Genomic DNA, 15,914 nt, shown 5'->3' with positions numbered 1-15,914 from the left:
TGTAGTTTGTTAGTTGTTTTTGTCTTAGCCGCAGGACACACGTTTACAGTAGAGCCTTCTTTGGTAAATGGAAAAAGTCCTGGATTGTTTGCACCTCAATAGTCTCACCCTCATCCGTTCTCTGGCTTTCAGCAAAGATCCACAGCGCAATAACACTAACAAAATAAAGAAAATATAATAAAAGGTGAGGAATCTGAGAGCTAATGAAAAGTAAAGCAAACAACCTAAAAACCATCAAAATTGGTCTGGTGTGGAAGGACACTGAGCCAGATGAATGAATGAATAAGTTATTTTATTTCTAGAAATAGATTAAAAACACAATTTTACAATGATTTACTTTTGACACATTATGAGCAGCCTTAGCTTGGGCCAACAGAACCTTCATGAGAACTTCCAACCTGCTGATGTAACAAAGGTTGTAAACGTGAATCTGCACCTCAACAGTGCAAATGTAACATGATTTCCATGCCAGCAAACACACAAAAAGAAGCATTAAAGGCCCAATATTTACTTTTTGACCATATGTACATTATTTGAGCTAAATAAACATATTGTCAAAGAATTCGCCATAATGATTAAAAGTTTGCCAGGTGATCATAATTGGAAATAACGGCCTCTTCTACAGTTGTATATAAAATCTGCCTCAGGAAACATTAATGACTTTATGAGTAGTGTTCTTCATGTGTATTAAAAGACCTGTCAATCAATTTAAGTTTGACAGCAGCAGGTTTCAGTGAACTTGAATTCTGGTGACTATGATTATAAGGTTAAGATTTTGACGATTCAACGCCTAAAGGAAAATCTTGATTATTTTGCATTAAGGATGTAGTTTATTGTAACTTTAAGATAAAAACATCAGCTTTAAGATAGATAAAACTGCATACAAGTGTTCATTCACTGTAGTTTTGGTTGTCTTGTGTCATTCTGATATTGGCCATGTGGCTTACTGTTAAATTTATCATATATCTTAATGAAAATGATTTTAACAAAAACATTAAATCTATCAATATACAATATATTTAAGATTTCAAGCAGCATTGTCAGAAAAATTAACGCAAATGGGGTGAATAGTTTGTTACAAGCCCAGCTTGTACATACAGTAATTATTTGCTCTCTCGTAAGAAACACTGTATCAGCTCAGAATGTTTTAGTGAAATGAGCATATTGTTGTCAGACTTTAAAATTAAACCAGAACTGAAAATGCTTATAGGAGGAAAATATTTTTCCATTATTAGTGAAATTGGATTGTTAAGATGTTTTTCCAGGACGGCACTAAAATACTGACCGGTAAAATGTCCATTTAAGAACAGACTAAAACCTCACACTGTTGTGTGACATAAACAATCTTCACATACATGAAAATAACACCAATATGACATTAGACATGTGAATGTAACATGTAGATTTTTCCACTCTGTACAATAGTGGGTCACATGGTTATTTGTGATGTCAGTCACAGTTTCGTACTCATCAAGTTTCAGCCAGTGACATAAGCAAGATTTTCTATCTGTTCTGCCATACACTGCTGCTTCCCGTCCTGGTCGGTTCACTCAGGAGTCTTTCTCGTCTGTCCGAGTATGCCGGTCGGCCTGGTGGCAGGAGGATGTAGTGCGTAGTGCTGGCCTGCCTGCCATCCTTCAAAATGGGGACAATGCAGGGAGAAAACTGAGCTGCAGGTGGCACCCTTTCACTCTGCTGTCTCTGTAATGCCTTACTCACATATTTGGGATTAGCAGCAAAACTCTGTGTGGCAGGCATCACACCGTTGATATAAATTGGAAGGCTTTTGGGACTTGGGGTACGTGGTGGGCAGGGTGGGACTAAAGGGACCCTTGGAGGAATTTTGGGAGGCTTGTCTTCCTCGTTCCCACTCAAAGTCTTTGGGAGAGCAGCAGGTTTTGGTGGGATGGGGACACGAGGAGGGATTTGCGGCTTCTCATTCGGGCAGGCTGTGGAGCTGTTGTGGAAAGGCTGGGAAGCAGGTCCTGAACAGGAAAACCGGAGTCTGGGTGATTGGTGTTGGTCTTTGCCACACCAAGTGTCTGAAGCCACAAGCTTGTGGTCTTCACCCTGGAGAGGCAGCGCCCAGATGTTGGCTCCAAAATTGCTTTGTCTCCCCGTTGATCTCTCCTCTCTGCCAGGCCACGAGAAAGCCATGGAGCCAACTGCAGCACCACCAGGCCGCAAAGAGCCCTCATGGAAGGCGTAATTTACTTGCCCACAGTCTCTGTTCATGCTCCTGCACATGGCCTTGGGGCAGTTTTTGGGCAAAAGGCGCTGTCGGTCACTGGTAAAAAACTCCACCTCACTGTCTGCTGCCTCATCAGACATGAGCTCCTCAGGGTCAGGAAGAGGTGGCAGAGGTTTGGGTTCTCTCTGGTGGCCCCCAAACATTGTACGTCTCTGGGAAGAGGGGACCACCTGGTCCCCCTCATGGGGCCGCAGTATGTTGTCAGAAGATAGGCGGTAAGTATCAGCGTAGAAAGGAGGCTGGGAGGTAGAGGTGTTGCCTGAGGAAAGGACAACCAGTCATGTGTTAAATTGTACTTCGTCATACAAGGTTTTGCTATCACCGTTGTTTCCGTCAGTGCAGAAACAATTCTCAGAGGAAGAAACATGGAAAACAACTTGCAGAGAGGAAAAAGAAACTCTTAACTCGAGTGTAGTGATGGTGTAGGAGGGAAAAAATACCAGGGGAGTGGGCTGCCCACTCTGTTTAGAAAAAGAACCTCCTGTTTTGCTGAAGGTATCGTACAGGAAACGGGAGTAAAAACACGTTGAAAACAACCTCTTAACCTATCACCCTCTTCGTCAAACATCAGCCACAACACTCTGATTAACACAGGAATTGTCATTATCTGTGGGGCAGGCCATAATCTTAACGGAGCTTCCCATGTCCTTCTATGTGGAAACATCCGACGTGCCCCAGACTGCAGGAACAGCTGGTGAGCAGGGAGCAACAGCTGCCCCTCCTCCTTCACCCAGCTCTCCCCTCTGCTACACCGCTCAGTGAAGTGATGACAAAGCTCCCTAAACCCTGTCTAATATATAGATGTATACTGGCACAATTACAATTAAAAGACTGATTAAAAATTATGACAGTGTTAAGAAAATGAATGGTTCGGTCTACCAAAACTTTTAGAGCACTTGTCAATCCTTTACAAGTTTAGTAAGTCACTCAAGATCAAAAAGAGAAAGTCAAAAATGTTTTGGGGGTTTTGCTTGGTTTCTCAAACATATGTTCATTTCAGGTTCTAAAAATTATAATGTAACTCACACCAGTCTAAAACAACACTTTCAAAAACCATTCCTGCCATTATCACTATTATTGTAATATTGTAAGATTTATAAGAAACATTCTGTCAAATTTGAACCATCATGAGTGTCATATCCATCCAAGTTCATTTTTTAACAGTTTTCAATCTGTAACCTTCTTTGTGCTAAAATAATTTTATAATTACATATATGTAAAAATAATATGTTAATGACTTACAGTTAAATTCTTCGGCCATTTGCTGCTGTTGATGCTCTGTCAGGTTATGTTCCATGTCAGCACTCAGGCCAAAGCATGTTCTGCAAAGCAAGAGAGGTTGAGAAATCCATACAGACGGCTGTGCATTTGTGTAAATCATTCCTGCACATAACCTGACACGAGTAAGTCATTATGTGTGAAATAACAAGCATGACATATGCTTTAACAGAACGATATGCTCTGCCCTCCTTTAAGGTATATATTGGCATTGTGTAACAAATTGCTTGATATCTTTTCAGAGGCGTATTCTTGCATGTTTGCTCTTTATTTGATGATGTCATTCTAATTATGTATATTATGTTTATGATAATACTGTCTACTCTGTTTGTACAACATTGCATGTCCTGGAAGAGGTATCCCTCTTCTGTTGCTTTGGGTTTTTCCCCCTTGTTGCCTGTTAGATATTTTTTTCCCATCTTTCCTTTTACTTTTATTTCCTTTCTTGTCAAGGGCCATGTGTCGTACAGACTGTAAATTTGTGATTTTGAGCCACTAAAATAAATTGACATGATCGAAGGATATGATGGATTCTGACCCGAGACACAGTTAGAGCATGAACTCTGTTAGATGGCCTTGAAACAACTACGGGAATGAATAACAAAATAAATCATTTTAAAAAATCAATCGTTCTGTGCCATTCAGTTGCATATGAATTGTCAGAGAATGGTACTCTTGATACTTTTGCAAGATTAAACTTAAAGAAATGCTTGTACTGTGACACAGTACATAAGAATAATTGATTCTTGTTTGCATTTTTTTCCCTTCCTGTTATTTGAGTGGTGTTTGCGTACCTGTTCAGGTCACGCTGTCCCCAGTAGTTGTTCTGACTCCTGGCCATGTTGCGGCAGAACTTGTGATCTTAAAAAGCAAAGGTCAGTTTGGTATCCTTCTAAAGCTCCAACGCAAGTCAGCTCCATCACACTCATCACCGCTTCATTCCAGCCTGTCGGAGACAAACAGAAAACTGAGTGGTGGCGAGGATTCACCTGGCTATCTTTTGCTGATTAAAAGGAAAACTTGTACATTCACATCTTGTTATAGCGGAATCAGAATTACAGCAGTGTCAGAATCAGGTTTCTAAACACAAGAAACATGAAAACAACTTCCATATTTGGCTTTTGCATTACATCACTCCTTTCAGTTGTTCCGGTCGCACCTTCATTGGTGTGAAATGCCTATAAACAGGGAATATAAACAGTGGACATCTGGAACGCAGCCTCATCCAACACACCCTGCTGCATGCGCTCATCCTCACAGGCAGGTCAGAGGTCAGTAGAGATACTCTAGAACACATCCAGAGTCTCTATGTAACAACAAAAGCCCAGAAAATTACTTCAGTCTGCTCTGGCAGCTGACATCTGTATTTCTTTGTGATTCCAGCTTATAGCCGTTTGTCTGATGTGCAGACTATTGCGCAACCTCTGGGTCAGATGTGGGAGGGCAACAGCACTCTTCGCCCTCCTTCATCTCTGTGACCATGAAACCCTGCAGTATCCACCCTTACAACAGGGGCTAATTGTGCAACATTCCTGCGATGCTTACAGACACACGGCACCACTGAGACGGCACACCAAAGCACAGCACTTAGGAACAAGGAGCTTTGATTTAAATGTGGCTATGAATCATAATATATTTTATTTTTAATAAATAATGAATATATTTAAGGAAAAATACACTTAAAGATGTCACACTGCAACCAAAAAGGACACTGTCAGTGAAAGTGCTATCAGAAAAAAGATCTTTAGTTATCACGAACAATCTGAACGTTGTGTTGTGAGTAAAAGAAAGACTCCATAGTTATTTTAGATTCCAAGCTTTTCCATAGTTAAATTGTTATGCTTATACAGTATATCTGTTTGTTGTGCTGATACCAATATGACAACCAATGTCATTAATCTTACGGATGCTAAGAACATTACATTTATTGTAAACTTGTTTGTAGTTTCTTTGTTAATTTGTACAATTCATGCCTGACCTCGTCCCCTTATTGACAAGCATGTACAGGCTAGAGAAACGATTAAAATAACTTCATGCTGTTGGACTAATCACAGGTTACCTAAAGCTACTGTACTCTACTCTTCAAAAATGCTGTCGCATCATCTATCCTCTTCTCAGTCATCCAGATGAGAGAAAGACGGAGTGGAACAAATCCCCAGTCAGAACCAGGTTTTAACTGCCATTCCCAGTGCACAGGCATGCTCCACATTGTCAGATGTAATTTATTGAAATTCTATTAATGGAACAATGACAACAATTTTAGATTCCTAATTACCACCCAATAGAATCAGCCATTGATACTGTATATCCTGCATAGCTACTTTTAAGTGATAGACAATTTTAACCTTGTTTCCTTGGTTTTACTCTCAAGGTCACGTTGATCTGAAGAGGTTTCAAACTGACTGTCAGCAGGCCTCTAACCTGGTGCAGAGTCCACAGTCAAAGTACTCCTTCCCCTCCAGCATCCAGATGCAGCTCATTACCCTCTGGCCCTGACTCTACCATGGCGGAGGCAAATCAAGATTAATGATCAGAAAGTAAAAAAAGCATTTTTCAAATATGATTTAACCCAAGTAAAACAACAATGCAATAACTCTGGGTATGACTTGACTTTTACCTGACAGGTGTTTCATGCTTTATGATCATATCATAAGATGGTTCCTGGGGCCCTGATTACCTACAGTAAAAAGCAACACTTAACAATAAAATGTACACATTTAATGTGAAATAAACCGTACATGTAAGCTCTTGTCAGTAGAATTAAACCATGCAGCAATTCAACTGCAAACCACTGATTAGTAACCCACCCCCCTACTCCTTCAACATCCTGCTTTGTTTCATGTCACTAATAAGTCTGCAGTCGTCGTGGGAAGCAAACAATGCACAACATGCATAATGCAACAAGAAAACCACTAAAAACAAAACAAATGACTTATGCATCTATTTGAATATTTATGTCATCCTTAAAACAACCGACTGTGGTGTCATTTCCGCCAGTGAGCCTCGGAGATGGAGGACACTGAACAATAATGAATTCTACCAGCAAGCACTCAGCGTCTGTGAATGGAGCCACTCTTGGGCATGAATGGGCCTTTGTGGCATTTTGGTACGCAGTGAAGCAAGCCTGAAAATACAAGTGAACTCTCCCATGAGGTTAAGACTGAAGATACGCCATGGAGACAAGCAGACATGGCCAAGGCATGAGCCTGTGCTGCAAATCCCCTGCAGGAGGACTGTATGTACTGGCACTGTTGAAAAGACAAGCCAGAGGCTAAAAAACAGTTTGTTTATCTCATGCAGGAGCCTTGATGTGTCGTCCTTGGCTGTTCTCACTTCATTTTTTTCAGGCAATAGGCCATTCACTGACTGGACCTTTACAAATGGTTTCATTATGGTGCTGGCAGAGAGTATGTGCTTTCCATCAACCAATTACAACTAGCTGTAAACTATGAGTGTTACTTGGTCAGTAGAGTTTATTTACAGCTTAGCAGGCTGTAAATAAATCTTACCAGATGCCTTCTTCGTAAATATGTCCACCACAACACAAGCAGGCCGCAATACTAAAAAATGCAGTAGTATGTGACTTAAAAGAGCGGTTCTCAACACCAGTGTATGCAGCAGACACACTCTTTGCTCGACGCGTAATGGTTTTTAATGGGTCAGATGTGAGGCCCCTGCTGTAGATGTGACGGGGCCAGAATTCACTACAAACAACATGATGGAATAAAAATGCCAGGACCAAACCTCATGTAGGGGAAAATGAACCGACATCTGACAAAAAAATAAAATGCCGTTTTAGTTCTTTTTATCATTTGAAAAACACCGTTCGTTCCTTTATTATTATAACTTTTATTATAGCTATACATATAACATATATTAATATTTCTCATTTAATTTTTACAATTCACATTTATTTTTCTTATTCTTTTATAACACTAGCTTTATTAGCACAGCCTCAAGACTATGCCAACTACATTCCACTGCACATAGTATTGTGTAATGTGATAAACCTTTGAATCTGAGTCTTTGAATCTTGACTTAACCTCCTGACTGTGGGAGTCACTCATGAATCATAGGTCTCTGGGATTGGCTCAGTGTTCAGATTATTAAGAGTCATATACGTTTATTGAAGCTGATTCAGTAGGTGTTGGTGGTAGAAAAGACAAAAAAAAATTTAAAAAATATGGCTGAGCTGACTGCGAAGAATGTAGATTTGCCACTTTGCCAGTCTGTGAGTGACAGCTGCAGATTGTCATTTTAACTCAGTTATGCTTTAAATGAAATAAATCACTTCAGTCATTCACAAATTTGCATCAGTAATTTGGTAATAATGCAAAGAATAGAAAAGACCAAGATGGTAAAATAAATCTTAATATTTATAAGCTATTACTATATATTGCTGTTGCCGTGTATACAAAATTGCATTTCCACTACAAAATTTATATGCAGATTTCAAATGTTACTGTCTGTAGAAAAAATAATTTAAAAATAACTTGAGAAAGCTGAGTGAAAATGTATTGAAGCAACAATTCATTAGTAAAATTGAATAAAACAAAAATAAAACAGAGTTCAACGTTTCATACATTTTTTTATTTTTAGTTAAAATTGAAAACTTAAAATCATATTGTTTCAAATTTAAAAAAACCAAAGTTTTAGTTTCTTTACTAGGATAAATATGACTGATGTATGATATATTGACTTCAGCTAGATGTGATCAGATACAGTTACAGATATAGATTCAGATAGATATTGGGCAGATTTACACACATCTTTGGTACATACCGGTAGACACATTTTAAAAACAATATAAAAGTGTTACCGGTAGAAATGACGGTAGTGACTGACATTAAATTGGACAAAACGCAGCACAGCAACTAAACTATTAGCTCTCTACAGCGCCCACTAGTGGCTGGCAGGGGATCTGGACTAACACATGCCGCTTCGATGAGACTTCACTCGGCGGGCATCAGGGAACTGTGCAGCGGGACAGGAGAACAGCATGTCCCGCTGCTTACAGCTTACTACAACTCGGACAGACGGGATGAATCAGCTCACAAATAGTTAAACGAAAAAGTCTTGGCAACGATTTTTCAAAGACACGTCAGAAGTTACAGTGATTTTGGACAAACGGTCGCGTCTCTTGACTCCTTTTACATTTAGCCTAATGTTAAGTTCCCCGTGAGGAAGACAATCCAGTGTAACCTTAAACAAACAGGTTCCCCTCTTTCTCATTACATATAGTCTAACACTGCCGCTGATCACTCCCTTTAAGTGGATTTAAAGCCCATTTTTCAATTAAATAACCTCTAACGGTCTTGGTTAAATGGAAGGCAGCCTTACCGTGAAAGTGCAGACTTCTTGTCCATCACGTAAAGCCGGGGTGAGCAGAGCTGTTCCCGTCCACTGTGAAGAAAATCTAGTCTATCTGTGTAGTGTGAGCAAGTGTCCCAGCGAAAGGTGAAACATGTGCAACATCCCTCCTCTGTCAACAACACGGGGAGGTGAAACTCATTTTGTCAGAGTGACGCGCTTTTCCACATCTCCTTATAAATGCATCCAGCACCCCTGGCACGTTACTGTAACTCCACCCAAATCCGTCTTAAAGGGAAAAAAAATGCTTGGACTTCTCCGAAAAAATACAAACCCTTATGGAAAATTAAACACCTATTAGTTAAAGTAGCGTGGTGCTTAGAAACCAACAGTGAAAGAAAGTAACTAGGCTTACATGTGCGTTAGTTTGCTTTGCGTAAATATTGATTCCTCTCCGCTTATTTTCAGAGGGAACAATCTGACTGGTTACTTTACAGAGTTAAGTTTTAGAGGCAAAACACATGATAGTCTCATGATGCATGGCTTTTGATTAAACTCCAGAACATACACAACATAAGAAGCTCACCTCTGCCTCAGTAATAATAATAATAATTATTATTATTATGATTATGATAATAGTAATAATAAGAAGGCCATCATTTTGGACTTTTACTTACTGACTGATGGAGTAAGGATCTGAACACTTCCTCCACCGCTGTAAACTGGAGAAGTTGTCATTATGTTGGATTTTCAGTTCAACATATGGATCAAATAATGCTCACGAGAGAAACTCACATCAGGTGCAGCTGTCATCATGCACATAATGTGTCCCCGCTCTCAGTGGAATATAAATCAATGATAAGAGATATGACTACTTCAAGTCTCTCAGTCTATAACTCTCTAAGCATTTATTGCACCCTGACGTGAATTTATGTGAATGTTCAAAAACTAGAAAGCAAGATCTCCAGTTCTTACCATCGATGTTTCCCTTACGTAGCTCTGTCGGTCATATGGTCAAATGCCCAGAGACCTCCGGATTTAGAGTCATTTATCTGCCTTGTATGATGAGTGTATGGGAAATTGCCCTTCATAAGGCAGTAAACAATTTTGGTCTGACCTGTGTGGGAGTCAGAACGTGTGTGGGTGGCTTTTGGCCTAAGTACAATATACAACTGATAGAGAGGAACAAGTATGAGATTGGCAGCCCGGTCGTGGTGGGCGAGAACTTGTTTTGAAGCCTTCATGTCACACAAGAGTTTACTGTCTGTGTTTGTCTTCACCCACACTGAGGCGCAGAAGGACAATACAGGAGGGCATTTACGGGAAAATAACAAGGAAGTGAATGCAGTCAAGAAGACACTGAGCCTACAATCCTCCAGACTGCCGAATGATCTTTTTATAGTGGTGACAATCAAAATAAATTCTTGGACAAATAGAAACATTAAGTATTGTAAAGTGATAAATAACCACAACATAAAAGTGTAATAGAGATGACAAATGACCCTGTGACCTCTCCCAGTTGTGTCCTATTGTTCCACTACTGTAATACTCCAGTATAATCCACATAGGGTCACATAAGATTAAGGAGTGTCTCATACCTATACCTACCTATATACGTACTACAAATCACAAACCCACAAAATAAATACACCATATGCAATGTGTTGCTGCAATCATTGGATGTCCCCCTCCTACCAACGTAAATTGTTTGCTGAAAGGAATGCTCATACTTTTTCAGCACATAATCAGATAGATAAACTCCCTGTTGTGTAACGTGCACATGTGATTTCAGTGTGAAATGATGAGGTGCTGACAGCCGTCACGTTCTACTTGAAGTGTGACGGTACAACTCACATTTTGATTTTGAAACTCTTAACACATGATTCCTTGAAGAGTCTAATGCTTTGTTTTGTAGCGGTGACACAGCAACATCCAAATTTCAAGTTTTTTGCCACCTGGACCAGCAGATTTTCTCTTCCCTGCCGCTCTGCTGTTGCTCCGCTGCCCTCTGTGGGCGCTTGTGGTGACCCGGGATGCTCAAAGCTGTGGGGGCTGTTGTCGGGGTGGGCCACACTCCCACAGGGGAGGTCAAGTCATTTCCTGCTCTGAGAGACCTCCGTCCCTCACAGCTGTCAGTGCAGTCAGAAGTCCACCTCCCACATCTGCACCCCCCCTCCCCGCTTTTTTAAAAGATGTGATGAATTGCTCTGAAGGAACTCCCTCTTCAAAATTAAAGATGGACCATCAAAGTTGAACTGAAATCAAGGCCTTCTGTTCATGAGTTTTTATTAGCTCAATTTATTTAAAGACAAGAAACATCAAAAGCGGGAGTTAATACTGAGTAGCAGTAGAAGTGTAATAACTGAGTATAGCTCAGATGTCTGTGAAATGAAATGAGAAGTCACCCAGAAAATAAATGTTTGTCCCCCACTTATTTAACAATGTCTCAAGCTGGAATAGGAAATGCAGTAAGTAGGTGTTAACATACGTGTTCTATGGTAAATGCATTTGTGTAGGTTGATGTGCTGACATTGTGACACAGGGAATTCTCTTATAGAGGAACCAGCTGTGTACAAACATGCAATAGCAATTAGAGCCCCGTTACAGACCGCAGACAGACAACCGTGCTGCTGTTTTCAAAGTTGACCTGTCTTATGTCTGAGTTTCACAATTACAGATCCTACATGTGTAACAAGTTAAAATTCCTACCCATTAAATGCGTAAACCTTGTAGCAGGGCACCAGAGCTGGAACGAGGGCCTTTATGTTTGACATTTTTGTGTTAAAAAAAAGAAAAAGAAAAAGCTCGCGCATGTGGTGTATACATATATGCTTGTATATATTGTATATATATACATATATATTTTTTATTTATAGATTTGTTTTGGAAAGAAGGGATAAGGGGTTTACATAAGTTAGGATTACTGTCTGAATCAGTACCATTCATTCAGAATTTATCATTTGCAGAGTTATATGTGATTTGAAAAGCACACCCCTTCAGGTAATCTTTCATAATTTAATAGCCCTGCAGTTGGGTCTGGCAAAATGGAGGCGTCAGGAATCAGGCTCCTCCAATGTCTGAGTGGGCTTCGCACCAGAGCCTTTGACCTCATCCTGTGAGGAGACAGCTCAGTTATCAAAGAAGCAACAGCCACTGCAAGAAAGAGGAGGACGGGCTGAAGAATGATGTTAGTGCTGCCTTTTCATTGCAGAGTAGCTAAGGAACTGCACTTGAGGGCCAAAAGAAAATCTTCTCCTTAAAATCCATTCTGATACTGAATTTATTTGTGTTTTTACAATTACAAAAGCCTGATAATGTATCCTGTCACTTGCAGCTTCCTTGTAGCTGCAAGGAAAGTAATGGAGTCGAGGTGGAAAACACACACACACACACACACACATCTACAAGCACACAGCTTTATGTATGGTGTTGCCCTAAATTCGTATAAAAGACGAGAAAGCAAAACACTTTTTCTCCCAGGGTACCATTAGAGAAAAACAACACTGAGTCTGTGGGCAAAGAAGTGGTTGAGGAAGTGGCAAAGATTAAAGTGATCTAAACCCTGTGACATCTGATTTCACGGTGACAGCTTCAATGAATGGCAGAGAGCGGATCATGAAAAGAACGATTCTTTTACCAGGATGCAGCACTGGAGGCCTGGGCAGCTCCCCTACCCATGATTTCAGGCTTCAATGTGGGCAGAGGGTCTACAGGCCCAGCAGGAGGTCTTCAGCAGCCCTGTGAAGTTGATCTCCAGTTCAGTTTGTGGTGAATGAGGACAAAAGACAGAGAGAAAATAGGCTTTGCACTTCAGTCCCAGGAACTGTATACAGGCAATGAATTTAGATTTGTTTTTAGTGCTATTTCACTCCTCAGTTGAAAATTTCTGTTTGAATCACCGATCAAAGTGAAAAATATTATTTGTTAGTATTAACACAAGATTATTTATTAGGACCTGGACATACTGAGTGTTTTTCGTTTTGGGTAAATAGATGTGACAGAAAGACACTGTCAATATTTGCTTGTCTTTGCAGTGTTGACACTGAGGTCAAAGTCTGTTAGTCATAATACACAGGGTCATCTGTCACAAGGCCAACGGAAAATAGTCAAATTTGGTAATGTTGATGCTCGTCTGCTTTCTGTTTTCCCTCTGTGTATGCACGTCATGACTTTATTATGCAGAGTGGGGGGGTGGGGGCTGTGACGAAATCATCTGTGTTTTCACGCACTGCAGATTTCCTCAGAAAATCGTGGCATGAATTCTGTAAATCTGTCTTTCCCCACAACATTGCTCACAATCCTGGGGCATGACAAAGTCGGTCTTCCACTTTTCCTCAGTATATTTCTTCTCTCACTAACACCCTCCTCCTTTTCCTTCTCTCAACTTACTTACTCCTGCTCCATCATTTCCTGTTGAGTCACCGACCAAAGCCAGACTACACCATGTTTTACAGTTCACTGATCCAATCCATGCTTTCCTCCTCCACTTCCTCGTTCACCGATGCCTGTCTTATAAGAGGGAGAGAAATGCAGAGTAACATTACCGTGGCGCTCCAGCAGATATTACTGAATGAAAGCAGGTAGTGTCTGAGAAATGTCAAAGGGGACGTGGGAGTCTCTTCCTGGCAACATGACTGATTCACGCAGTAAATGACTAGGAGGATCATAGGATTATTAGCTTGGTGGAAAATTCTCAATGTCACTCGCCACAGCATGTCCGTAAGTCTATATAATTTATGGAAAAAAATAGAGCTTCAAGCAAATAAAGTGACATGGAAAAAAATCAACTCAGAAAAAAAAAAAAATACATCAAATAAATCTTTCCATAACCTTTCTGACAATGTTGACCTCGAGTTGAATTACCTCTTTGGAAAATATTTCTTTATTGCTATTGGCTGTTTGAGGACTAGTAAAGAGGGTGGAAGTGATGCTGTAATGAGGTAAGGCCTTGCATAAACGCGGGCAGTGCATGCCTGTGTGTGAGGGAGGATTGAGGGCAGGGCTCTGAGAAACGAAAGGGTTCTGTGGGCTACCGGTTGAGTCATTCAAAAAATACAGCTGCTGACTCAGTTTGCAAACTTGTCTAAGGGAGCACGTCGCCAATCTAACTGACATTTTGTGTGTATGTGTAACCTGTTCATGTGAGGATCAGTCACCCTTGTAAAGACAGGATAAGGGACCGCCTCCTTGATCTATACTACTCTCAAAAAGATAAAGACATGAACATTACTAACTACATACAGAGATTAACATTATTAAATCAGATTTCATTGTAACAGAAACTATATGCCTGGGCTTTGTTCATAAACTACTGAGAGAATTACTTACTGCAAATGGAAAATGAAGCTTTGCCCAGAGGAGTGTCTTTGCACACCACTGCTGTAATCCCATCCTGGCATTAGGTCAAAGTTTTTCTGTGATTCAGTCATTTCGTCATTTCTTCAGTTTTATCTACACACCCTTGTTGCCACAGTAGTCTTATAACTGTGTCAGTCCAACCAGAAACACAATGTGATCCATCTGGGAGTATGGACTGCAGGACACACTCCAGACTTAGTCATTCTGAATGTGTTGCAAGGTCCAGGGATGGTGTGCCGTTGTTCACATTATTATGTTCAGAGGGTAATTAAGAGGGACACCTCCCTCCATGATTGAATGTGATTTCCTGATAAAATTGTGGAGCTGTTTGACCTTTGGTACGATGCAATGTGAGTCATACTGTATTTAGAAGAGTGTGTGTACTCTAATTACCTGTTCAGCTTTACTTAATTGTTAAAATCATATAACAATAATACAAACCCCATGAAACAACTGATGATGGCGAAAACAATGAGCAGCAGCTTTTTCTGGAAATACACCTGCAGGCATCATCTGCTTTAGCAAGTTAAAACCTGCAAACCAGTCCCCAAATGGGCGCCAACAGTTGAATTACATATGGGTGTTAGGATTGCTGGCTTTGCTCCTTTTGTCTCCTTGTTCTCCTGTGTTCCTCCCCGTTCCCCTTGTTCCTGTCTGTTCCTTCTGTGTGTGGGTTTGTGTCTCTCCTTGTGTGTCAGTCTGAAGCAGATTGACTACTCATACATTGATTATTCGTGTCTTGAGTGTCCTGCTTTTGGAGTCCTAATCTTTGTTTGAAACTTAAAAATGGGGATTAGGATAATCCCATAGAGGACTGAGCTGTAGAAGAAATTTCCAGCACTGTTAGCTTTCAGACCATCCTTGACAATTTCATTTATTTTATTTAAATTAATTTATGTCTCTGATGCAACTGCTAACATCTCAGCACATTCCAGTGCACAGTGCTTCTGACATTGCTAGGTGACCTGGAATTCAAAATAACTGTTGTCAGTTGTACTTTAATTCTGGTTACATTAGGTGCACTTAGGTCAGCTAAACTTGATAGCTTACTTAATTTGACACATCTTGGTCTCAATCGATAACATTTGAACTTGTTCTTTCTTTTAACACTAAATTTTTTATTACTTTCTCATTACACAAAAGAAAGAGGGAAAACAAAACAAAAAAATAAAACCAACATCAACTCATGAATAATCTGAATTGCCTTGCCTCAACTGTTTGTTCCTGCAATATATTAATATTTCAGTCCTCATCCTATCACTCACACGTAAAAAAGGTCTATTTCTCCCTACATTGTTACTCTTGACTCATTGTTACTCTCTTATGAGCCAGCTACTCCATAAAATACATTCACTCGCTATCTACAGGCATTCATCTTGTGTTGGTACATCTGACTTGTACCATCTCTTCTCTTATTACCAAAATACAGCACTATACATGACCAAAATTGTGACCATAACCAAATGAAATTTCTCCCATAACCATCACACATTACTACTTTCATACCAGGGGTGGGCTATTGTTTTTTGCAAGGGCCACATAGACTTTCATAAAAGAGCAAAGGGCCGCTGATTTTTAAAAAATAAGTAAGATAAATTGGAGACTCATGGCACTAGTAACAGCTGGCCATCTGCCTTTACAAATGTACTCTTGTTACATTTTTTGTATTTTATGCATGTATAATCGTAATATATAATAATTGGTGTAATAATTCAGG

The 15,914-nt window shown here is 40.0% G+C and overlaps 1 protein-coding gene and 1 long non-coding RNA gene across 8 annotated transcripts; both read right to left on the bottom strand.

The window, feature by feature from the left end:
• Positions 1 to 273: 273 nt before the first annotated feature.
• Positions 274 to 9,888, bottom strand: LOC124063006 (ERBB receptor feedback inhibitor 1). 7 transcript variants are annotated; one of them, XM_046396188.1, is made up of 7 exons: positions 9,517 to 9,888; positions 8,870 to 9,011; positions 6,147 to 6,206; positions 5,951 to 6,027; positions 4,324 to 4,475; positions 3,494 to 3,573; positions 274 to 2,510 (listed from the first exon to the last, which is right to left on the bottom strand). In XM_046396188.1, exons 5-7 carry the CDS (start codon positions 4,368 to 4,370, stop codon positions 1,504 to 1,506), a joined length of 1,134 nt encoding a protein of 377 aa, XP_046252144.1. In that variant the 5' UTR covers positions 4,371 to 4,475; positions 5,951 to 6,027; positions 6,147 to 6,206; positions 8,870 to 9,011; positions 9,517 to 9,888; the 3' UTR covers positions 274 to 1,503. The 7 variants fall into 7 exon arrangements, with proteins under 7 accessions (XP_046252144.1, XP_046252147.1, XP_046252145.1 ...); XM_046396191.1 differs by lacking the exon at positions 8,870 to 9,011 and having other exon boundaries at positions 9,517 to 9,561; positions 9,815 to 9,832; XM_046396189.1 differs by lacking the exon at positions 8,870 to 9,011.
• A 1,324-nt stretch (positions 9,889 to 11,212) lies between these two features.
• Positions 11,213 to 15,911, bottom strand: LOC124064027. Its single transcript, XR_006844203.1, has 3 exons — positions 14,168 to 15,911; positions 13,233 to 13,348; positions 11,213 to 12,577 (listed from the first exon to the last, which is right to left on the bottom strand). It is a non-coding gene; the product is annotated as an uncharacterized LOC124064027 (long non-coding RNA).
• Between the last annotated feature and the right edge of the window lie 3 nt (positions 15,912 to 15,914).

The sequence above is a fragment of the Scatophagus argus genome, chromosome 8, assembly GCF_020382885.2.
Source record: "Scatophagus argus isolate fScaArg1 chromosome 8, fScaArg1.pri, whole genome shotgun sequence".
Classification (NCBI taxonomy): domain Eukaryota; kingdom Metazoa; phylum Chordata; class Actinopteri; family Scatophagidae; genus Scatophagus; species Scatophagus argus.
Note: the sequence above shows the minus strand (reverse complement) of the source record. Positions and strands in the feature narration are given on the sequence as shown.

What these genes read in the sequence shown, in the direction of transcription:
- LOC124063006 (XM_046396188.1), bottom strand. Translation starts at nt 4,370, where the DNA reads ATGGCCAGGAGTCAGAACAACTACTGGGGACAGCGTGACCTGAACAG. An exon ending in GGACAGCGTGACCTGAACAG is followed by an intron (nt 3,574 to 4,323) that starts GTACGCAAACAC and finishes CTTGCTTTGCAG; the next exon opens with AACATGCTTTGGCCTGAGTG. An exon ending in AATGGCCGAAGAATTTAACT is followed by an intron (nt 2,511 to 3,493) that starts GTAAGTCATTAA and finishes TCCTTTCCTCAG; the next exon opens with GCAACACCTCTACCTCCCAG.